Source organism: Camellia sinensis, chromosome 5 (assembly GCF_055761805.1).
Source record: "Camellia sinensis isolate YWXY chromosome 5, ASM5576180v1, whole genome shotgun sequence".
NCBI classification, from domain to species: Eukaryota; Viridiplantae; Streptophyta; class Magnoliopsida; order Ericales; family Theaceae; genus Camellia; species Camellia sinensis.
The window spans coordinates 181,441,337-181,452,262 of record NC_138965.1 but is presented as its reverse complement, the minus strand read 5'-3'; the positions used below and the strand labels follow the sequence as shown (position 1 = coordinate 181,452,262).

At 32.9% G+C, this 10,926-nt stretch overlaps 1 protein-coding gene across 1 annotated transcript; it reads right to left on the bottom strand.

The window, feature by feature from the left end:
• Positions 1-4,613: 4,613 nt before the first annotated feature.
• On the bottom strand, positions 4,614-9,144 carry LOC114272842 (uncharacterized). Its single transcript, XM_082870612.1, has 3 exons — positions 8,829-9,144; positions 5,465-5,848; positions 4,614-4,895 (listed from the first exon to the last, which is right to left on the bottom strand). Exons 1-2 carry the CDS (start codon positions 9,103-9,105, stop codon positions 5,481-5,483), a joined length of 645 nt encoding a protein of 214 aa, XP_082726738.1. The 5' UTR covers positions 9,106-9,144; the 3' UTR covers positions 4,614-4,895; positions 5,465-5,480.
• Positions 9,145-10,926: the final 1,782 nt, after the last annotated feature.

Here is a 10,926-nt window from a genome sequence, read left to right as displayed (position 1 = left end):
CCAATCATGATTGCACAGATGGGATTAAGGGGCAATTGAGAGGGTAATTTTTGGAAAGAATTGGGCCGAGCTGCGTGATTGGGCTTTGAGGCCCAAAGTGTGAAGGACTCAGTAAAAGGCCGCAATGATATTCCGGTCCAGAAGAAGCATAATTACTCCGGCCCAGGAAAGGTATGGTTACTCCGGTTTAGGAGAGGTGTAATTGCTTCGGCCCTAGATGGTATAAAGCTACTCCGGTCTGGAGGTAACTTGATGTTAGTCCGGTCTCGGGGTTAATCCGGTTGCGGTGTATTGCGGTTAGGTTGGCCAGAGCTTGCTACTCAGAAGCTTGGTCTAAACGCATCATAGTTGAACGGGGGAAAGCCGAGATAAGGAGTTGGAGGAGAAAACCGAGCTAAGGATAGTTCGGTCTTCTCTGTGGCTCAGCATAGCCAGTGTTACTTCGGTCAAATGGTGATTCGGCCATGGAGAAAACCATCCCACTTGGTTTAAGCAGTGGGGGAGGGTGTAAAAGGATAAGCATTATCCTTAGGAGTATGAATCCTAGGAGGACTCTGCATGGAGAAATACAAGTCCTACTAGGATTGTGCCACGAGAAACTTATAAAAGCTCACAAACATCACCTTGGAGGAGGTAATTGAACACAATTCTTTCTGAGAACATAGAGCTTTGTCTATTTGTCAAGTTTTTTGACTTAGGCATCGGAGAGGTTTCCGGCACACACCCGCCGGCTAGCTCACGTTTGTGTTTTCAGGTGATAAAGTGACGTCGTAAGGAGGAGCGTGGACTTGGTCAACAGGATTATACGAGGAGAATTATTTCCTCCCCGTAAAGATTTTGATGATTTTATTATCGTTTGACCTTGTTTTTATTTCAGAAAATTTGGTTAATTCATGAATTGTTTTCCAACGAATAGCCAAATCATGGAAATTTGATTTCATTCATAATCCTTGTGTTTTAATTCTTATTTTAACTATGTCTTCAAGATTATGATCATTTATGGAAATAAAGAAATTTGGTCTAACATTAAACCAAACTACTCCATTAGCCAAATTAGATTGGATTCCTCCAATGATTGCTTTTATTGGGTTGGAAAATCTTTTGTCAAAAATTACTGTCAAAATAGGAGTATCTATCCCTTGGTGAAATATGACTGTTATGGTTATTTGAATTAATCCAATATGAATATATTGAATTTCGGGATATTTCTTTTTCCATCTTGCAACCTTTTTTTTTTTATAAAAAAAAAGAATATCAATATTTCCTTCTTCTGACCATTTTGCTTGAGTGTTACCACTGTATTGTTCAAACACTCTTACTGAAAAGAAGTTAAATTTTGAAAGCTTATAAATTTCTGGAACAACTTCTTGCATTTTTTCAAATTTTGCTAATTCTTCGTCAGTAAAATTTTTTGCTTCTCCGATTACATCTTCAAGTCGAATGGCTTGTAATTCTTCTTGAGATATACTTTATGCTTCTTGAGATATTTCTTGACTATTATTAGTCATCATAAAGATTTGTTCTTCATCTGAACTTTCTTCATCACTAGAAATTTCATATAAAATTTCTTCTTCATCAGAAGTTTCTTCGCCATCTATTATTTCAAAATCTTGTTCCTCAAGAACTTTGATCATTTTCTTTGCACTGTTTTCCCTTTTTGGGCATTTGGGTGCATAGTGACCTTCTTCGTTATAAATGTAACATTTACAATTTTTTTTTTTGAAACACATGATGGTTTCTTTTTTCGAATTTACTTTTTTTTTTGAAAAAGTTTTATTCTTTTTCCAAGGTTTCCATTTATATTTTCTGCATTTTTTGAAAAATCCTTTTCGTTTAGGAAATGTATTACAACTAATTTTTCAATTTTCTTTCAAAATTTTATCACAACATTTTTTACCATATTGTGAGTTAGAAATTTGATTTTTTATTTATTTTTTCGTCTTTGCTTCTGGACACCGATCTGCTATTAGTCTTAGAACATAATTAATGCGAAAATCAAGATTATCATATTCTTCTTGCCCCATTTTTTTGAGAAAATCAGGATATGTTTTAATACATAACTCATCCCATGGATTAGGGAGTTTATGAAAAAATTGATCTAACCAAGGTTGATTTGCTGGTAGATCAATAAGATAGTAATATTTTTTAAAAGTTTGAACATAGTCTTTAAAAAGATAAATATTACATAATTCTAATTTAGTCAAAATATAATTTGCATCTGCTTGCAAATTAGCATCTCCTGCAAAACCACATAAATTTTCTTTTATGATTTTTGCAAACTCAGCTAAATTGTGTCAAGTGTGAGAAAATTTGTCAACAAAGCCATTTTTTGACTTTTTTCAATTTCAGATTTTTTCCACTGTCTTAACCATTGCCACATATCTCCTTGGAGAGTTGTTGCAATATAATCAAGGAATTTTTCCTTTGACTAACTATTTTTATAATTGGTAATAATGATGGAGAAGGATTGTGCCCAATCATCAATTGCTTGTTTCTGATCCTTAAATGGAACACGAGACCAGTCTAAATAAGTACCACTTTGAGCTATTGGATAATGGTTTGGAATGATCTAAATAAGTGCACTTTTTGACTTTTTATGAAATATGGGTTGAATATGAGTTGGGTTTGAAGTGATGTGATAGAGAAGTGATGTGACTTAAATAAGATAATATGACTTAAATAGGATAGTGACTGTCTGACTTTTTAACTTTTTTAGGTTATGACAAACAATGCCTTATGATTATTATCTTTTCTAGATATTACTGGCTTAGGTGTAGAATTGGAGGTACTTCCAGTGTGAGTATCATTTTTAATTTCATTTGTTTGAATAAAGTCAAAATTTTCTCCATCTCCTTATGTGCCAAATAATTCGGGATCAATTGGCTCTTCTGCCTTTCTTTTCCATTTATTTATTTTTGGTGAGATATCTTGATCTAATGTTTCTTCAGATGAGGATGATTGGTTGTCATCATCATTAGTTGACATATTAATATCATAATTAAAGTGTTGTAAAAGGGTTTCATGTTCTAAATAAGTTTCTCTTATCTGATCTAGTAGGTTATTTCTTTCATCAATACCTAAATCTAGATCTTTATATAATTTTCTCCAATATTTCAACAATATTTTCATATCCAGTCCTATTATAGGTATTGGTTTGAAGTACCATAATATCTTCTGTACCATAAAATAACCTAGGAATGTAATTATCTCCTGGACTATTGATTCCATCATTGTTTATAAAGGATATAGTTGTAATTTTATCACAAAATTGTTTATTTGGTTTTTTACTTCTTTGTTTAAGTCAATATTTATTATAAAACCCAAATTGTCTATTTTAGATTCTATAGACTTAACTTTGGTTTTTAGATAATTTTGATTTATTTTTTTATTTTTATCTAATTTAGAAAATCAAGAGCACATAATATCAGTAATATTATTTAAATTAGAACACACACTATTTATATTTGCAATCTCTTTAGTAATATGCAAACTATGGACATATTTATTATTAACAGTATTTTTTGTATTTCCAAAGCATATTATATCATATTATATCTTCAGGGTTAATTGTCATTATCGATTGTTATTTGTGTGGGTGATTTTCCGAACACACTGCCCGCTTAGTAACCAGCTGGAGAGCACTGGCAGAATAGATGGCACCTGACTGACCTACAACAGAAATATAAGAATCCCGCGGTGGTTTCGACCACCCGGGGGCACTCCGACGATCAAGTCAGTATATCTCTCAAAGATAAATCAAGTACTAAACTCACAAGCTTAAGTATCAAAAGCATACCTTAGACCCATGGGGGTGTCTCTCTTTTATAGCCAATACAATCCTAGTCCCAATAGGAGCCTGGCCCTAATGGACTTAGGATTACTTCTAATCTGGGACTCCTAGTGGGATTAGGATAAAGTCTTATCCTTACCCAAACTGAAGTCTTCTCCCAATCTAAGACTCTTGTCCATATCCAAGTTGAGTTCCCTCTTCATTCTAGAACTCTTGTCCCTTATCTGCTTATCTCGGATTCCTATATCTTAGGAGGCAACCTCGGTCTAGCCGAGATGACCTCGGCACAACGACCAAGACACGTGGCACCTCAGCTGACACGTCGGCGTCACCTTGCCACGTATTGGTACTCAGAAAATATATCCCCACATTATTGATACCTAAGACCCTCCTCGTATATTTATCCGGTGCTTGAAACCTCTTTTTATGATCTTAAAGACTTGATTATGGCCAAGAGTCAAAAAAATCTTAATGAGTATATGGGCTTTGACATACACTAAGTATATAGGTTTTACAACAACTATAAATGAAACAAATAATTATAAAGATATAAAATATAAAGGATACACAATTAAAAACTTTGATGAATTTTTTTAATATTTTTTATAACATAACGAACACTATACACACTTATATATATCAAAAATTTAGACGTAGAGAGAAATATTTACATAGTTTGATCTTGCTTTCAAAAACTCTTCACCAGGCTCTGATAACGATTACAAAACAAAAAAGGAAATGAGCTTTCTACTATTTTTATTATGAAATTATGATGGAGTTATGGAGTTAAGAGAAGTTAGAGACGAAGTTGGAAGCACAAAGATGGAGAGAATTTACATTGTTTATTATGTTGGCGTCAAAGCCAATTTATAGACTACATCTTACATATATAAACAAAAAAGTCATCAAAGCTTTTTTTGATTTTCCAAAGGCTAGAAGGAAAAAAAGTCTAACATAATAAATACATTAGATACAAAAATCTAAATAATAATAATGATAAGAACTTTTTAATTCATATTTTCTGACAAGCTTCTACAGTTTCTACAATTATATAAAGCCACACTTCACTCTTTGGTTCTGCTTCCCACCTGTCTTCTCTGCTCAACTGCATTCAAACCCTTTCAATAAAGACTCATGATTATGATTAAAATAACAATGACGTTAGTGAATGCCAAATTGTTAATTTGGAACTGAGATGTGTTAAAACTCATATTAACATGGTCTAGGACTACAAATTTGTAAAAAATACCAAAATAGTTGCTTTTGGTTTTAATAACTCAAAGAGATCAGAATTAAAAGTTCTTTCCCATTTGTAATTCTGAACTCAAGTATTTATTAATTTTCTATAATCTAGATTTTCCTGTATTGTTTCTTTTTAAGAAATCTAATGTTTTTCAGTTAGTATAATATTTTGTAGCCACTTCATTATAAGATCCTGAACTATTAAGATTACGTAGATTAAAACAAAAACTGAAAATTGAAGAAGAAATAATCTTTTTATAAGAAAAATGGAATAATTGACAGTACAACTTCGAAGATTGAATGATTAATCTTTAAGCTCCGATGACAATATTGTTATGGAGAATTTGACAGTACTTCTCTTCCTGCGTGCGTGTGCGTGTGTAAGAGAGAGAGAGAGAGAGAGAGAGAGAGAGAGAGAGAAGGCAGACAGACCTTTGGAGAGTCAAAATCATCCTCTAAATGTGTCCTTCTGGAACTTCCTCTGTAGCCAAGCTACCTTGAGTGCTATTGTTACCATTAGTCTGTTGTAGATGTTGTCCAGGAACGAAAAGTATGCATGCCTCCAAGACTGTTTGAAATGTAGGGTGGTAGAAACTCCTAAGAAGCCAAAGAAGAAACCAGGTCCAATTCCAGTGTAGAACCACAAAAATTCAGAATCATCTCCATCTTTACGCTCACCAATATGTATGTGGTCACCATCACGCGATTTATCACTACGACAACTCTTCAAGATTGGTACTCCACAGAGTCCGTCATTGCCAATATAAATGGACTGATCGTCAAGGGTTTGAAGTTGATCCCCTGTTGGTATTCGCCCTGATAAATTATTGAATGACAAGTTTAAGTGACTTATATAGTTTAAAGTAGACAAGCTTGGAGGAATTGGGCCAGAAAACTTGTTTCTTGACATATCAAGAGACTCCAATTGTTTCAAATCACCAATCCTCTCAGGGATCCTTCCTTGTAGATGATTTCCAGCCACATTAAAACTTCGTAACCCCAAAAGATCCATCATCTTTTTTGGAATTTCTCCAACTAGGTTATTGTTTGAAAGGTCTATGGATGTGAGATATGTCATTGTTTTGATATACTCAATGTTGGAACAATCTTCTGTGTAAATAAAATAACTAGAAATAAACTCAAACAAAATAAATAAATAACATACCGGATTTATTTTGTCGAACCAAATAAAATTACAAGACCAAGTCGAGTGTGTGACACTCTGTCCTTAAGACAGATTCGCCCCGCTATGGTACTTACGGATGAGTGGCGTCTATCTCCCAGGATACAATGATCTTCACAAATTGTTGTAGTACTCCAAACAATTTGTTCGGCGAACCAAACCTGTGTTCTAACTCTCTGAATATTTATTCTTAAATCTAAAATGAAGAATAGTGCACTAAAAGAAATTTTGATAGCAAAAAGACGAAATTTGAGACTGTTTTTTCCATCCCAAAAACTGTTGGAAATACCAAATATTTATAGGCAATTATAATAGACCCGAAAAGGTGCAAAAAGGGTTGCCCAACTGTTTTGAACAGATTTAATCCAAATGAACAGGTGCACACCTTAAGTCAAACAATTTGGACCGTTTGTACAGGAACAATTTCCTTTCCAAATAATTTGACAATTAGCCAATGCACAAAATACTAAACTGTTTGGAATATAAAAATCTGTTTCACCTTTATTTAATAAATTATTTTGAACATATATATATATATATATATATATATATATTAAACTATTGAATATATATATATATATATTAAACAAATTGAATAATTTAATAAATAAAGTAAGAGGTACAAATTTTAGAAAACCACTTAGGAATCCAAAAATTTGAATTTAGAATTAAATTAAATTCCCACAATTACAAATTTTAGGAAACCACTCAGGAATCCAAAATTTGAATTTAGAATTTAAATTAAATTCCCACAATAATTTTTATTGAAAAAATTCAAAGGAATTTTATCTAAAAAATTAATGTTAGACTCAAAAACGACGTCAACTTCCCATTCACTCATAAATGGTTTTGACGTTCCGTCTTCACCGTGTGACTTGCCACATGGCAAGGAACACGTCACCTCTTCGGACCCACCCCAAAAGACGTTTGGGGCCCACTCAATTTTGAGCTAATAAAAATATGCCTATATTAAACCATTTTTCCAACACTCAAGGTCTCTTCCTTTCATAGAATCAAAAATGTTTTCTTGGTATTCGGTATACACAAGGAAACCCGGTGCCCACTTACTCAAGGTCTCTAATATTTCCAGATATATTATTTTGCGCCAAGTTTAATAGTTGAAGGGAGGAGAGACGACAGAGTTGTGGAGGAATGTCACCATAGAAACTATTTGATCGAGGACACAAAAGTTTCAGCTTAGATAGTTTTTCTCCAATCCATAGAGGGATGCTACCATGGAATGCATTTTGACCTAGATCAAGGGTGACAAGATTTGTCAAATTTTGTAACGATGAAGGGAGCCTCCCACGAAACCTATTGTGGCGCAAGTGCAAGGATATGAGTTGCAGAGAGCCCAAAGAAGTTGGAACGCGACCATGTAGACTATTGTTTGCCAGATCTAGTACCCGCAGTTCTTGCAAATCCCCCATGCATTGAGGGATTTTCCCTGATAACTGATTGTTTGAGAGATCAATAACATGCATAGTCTTTATCTTGCACAAATATGCAGGAATTCTGCCATTCAAACGGTTATTTGAGAGAAGAAGAAATATCAATCTCACCTCCCTATCATCATCATCATCAATGAGAGAAAGGGGACCTGAAAGTAAGTTGTTGGAGAGATCCAGGGAAACAACGTCTGAAGGAAGTGGAGTTAATGGGCCCTCAAATTTGTTGGAGTTCAGAGTTAATAGCCTATGAGGCCTATTAGATTCTTTAAATTTTGGCAGTCTTCCACTAAGTTGGTTGTGAGAGAGATCCAAGTGGTTGACATGGGAATACACATTCTCAAACCAATCAGGGATGGTTTCTGAGATGCTTGCATTAGACATGATTAACTCCTCAACATGTCTTTGTGTTTGAAGCCAAGGAGGAAACTGGGGGCCCCAACATGCAAGATGCCATTTTAATGACTTCTAGTTGGAAAGGAGGAATCCAATTGGAGCTTATATTGTTCAAAGCTAAAAACGTTAGAAGACAAGGACAACTCCTTCAAACTAACGAGTCTAACAAAATGAAGTTCAGATACCATGCCGCCAAACGAATTGTTAGAGATATCCAACTTTTTTAGCTTTGAAAGTTGTCCAATACTTGTGGGAACACTCCCATTCAATTTATTACTGCTAACATCTAACTCTCTCAAAAACGATAGTCTTCCAAGGGACACTGGAATCGGACCATAAAATGAGTTTGAAGCGAGAGAAATGTATTCAAAAGAAGTTTGATTTCCAAGGCAATGAAGAATTGAACCTTGGAAGTTATTAAAACTGAGGTCCAAGTAAACAGGGTTGCTTAAGTTACACAATGAATATGGCATTGTAGTATTAAAAACGTTACCAGAAAGGTCAAGGACAGTTAGAGAGGTTAACTTTGCGAGAGTATCTGGCAACGGACTATGAAGAAAGTTGTCTCGTAGATCAAGATACCGCAAACTTGTCAGGTTTCCAAGGTGGCAGGGAAAATTTCCCTTGAAACCCGCAAAACTGAGGTTTAGATACCTCAAGTTTTTTAAAGAGCCCAACAATTCCGGAACTTGGATTCCAACAAAGTTATTCATGCTCAAGTCCAAGTAATGCAAATGCTTCAAATCGAGTAAAGAAGGGTTTATCTTACCTCCCAACCCATAATTGGCATCATCAAACAAAGTTGGATTGCGAAGATCAAGCTTCATGACATGGCCTGTTCTTTTGCTGCAGCCCACTCCTTTCCATGTGCAACAATTTTGTCCAACCCACGACGACAGGTGGTTCGAGTGATCTTTGAGGCTTCCCTTGAAGTTGAGAAGAGCTTTTCGCTCGCTCTCTATGCAAATTTTGTTTGAATTTGTTCTAATGAAAAGAAGAAGAAGAACAAAAAGTAACATCACAACAACATTACTAGTTGTTTTCATGGTGTCTAGTGAAGTAGAAATATCTGAAAATGAGAGTTCATTTTACAGGCTTTAATTCTTGAAATCAAATTTCAAGGTAATAATGTAAAAGAGACTCTATGAAGGTGTGAAATCCGTGACTTCGGGTCATGAGTGTTGTTGACTCACGGGTCTTGCCGACTTCACGGTACCAAAAAAACAGTTACAAAATAATAAATAAATTAATAATGATAAAGCATTCTCACATTCCAAAAAAATACAATTCATTTCTACACTTTTGATATCATTACACCGTCATTACTTAAGATTTTAATTTATATAATAGTTGTATCATTTTTTCATTAGAATTTGTTTATTGTATGAATGAAAAAAAAATAATATTCTCACATTTTTTTTTATTTAAAATATATATTTATCTTTATTGATTTCAATGTTTACGCATCATTTATATTAGTTTCAATCATTTTATCTATATTAAAAGCGAGGCTAATATAATTATATTAGACATGTAAAATTAATTATATATTTTTTAAACCTGAAGAGAGGTGAGTATAATTTAGCCAATAAAAAAAGACTTATCATGATTTTGCATTTTCGTAGGTGTGAAATCTAGAGCTGTGGTTCAAAGATACTATGAAATTTAACGGTCGGCAAAACCTAATACTCGTATGTCCTAAAAAATATATATATTCATGAAGACAAAGAAATTTTTTAGGCAAATTATGCTAGTGGTCCTTACATTTTGCTTCTTCTGTCATTTTGGTCATTATATTTTTTATTGGCACAATTTTGATCTTTAATTTTAAATTTATATCAGTTTGGTCCAATTGATAATACCATTAGTATTTTTGACTAAAAATAATCACATAATTGGTTGAGATAACTCACTAAAGTTAGTATATTTATAATTTTACTTTAAAAAATATGATACATGCTACTTATATGCATATTTTTCATTTAAAAAGATTAATCAATTGGACTAAATTGAAATAAAATCATAAATTCAGAGTTAAAATTGAGCCAATTGAAATTACATTGAATCAAAATAACATAAAGAACAAAGTACAGGAATTACGTTCGCAATTTTTCCAATTTTTTTTTTTCAACAGAAAGTCTTGTATGTAGAATTAGGTTAGGTTTGACATCCTTTAAAAAAAGTCAAAAAGTCACTATCGTATTTAATTCACATCATCTTATTTAAGTCACATCACCTTTCTACCACATCACTTCAAGATCTCAAAAAAATTAAAAAATGCACTTATTTAGAAGATCTCAAATAACCTTTTACTAACCATGAACATTCTACAAACCCCAAAAGTCATGTAGTTGTGCAAAAGACTAAACATCCTGAATTTTAAATGTAGAGCTAAAAATGTTAACAAAAATTATATTTTAGGGAAAAAAATTACCATGGTTAGAGGGCTACTTGTTTCATCTTGATTGAAATCTATATTTCAATAGAAAACTACACGATTACTTATTCGTTTAGACTCATCCTCTTGAATTGTAATCCTCTACGTTATATTGCAGTGAGAATTTCTGGTAGGTGTTATGAAACTTCATATTTTTTTATTTCATTAAATAAAAAATGTGAATATTTATACTTTTTTATGCTAAAATCGCAAAAATCATTCAATAAAAAGTGTAAACATTCATTTTTTTTATTATGAAAATACAAAATTTATTCAATAAAAAATTATATATTTTTTTACGCATTTTACATTGTGAAAAATACAAATTAGTTACAAAATTTCATTACAAGAATTGAGACAATCTAACAAAAAATATTAAATTTTATTATTTTAATTAATAAATATCAAATTAGAACGCCAGATAGACATT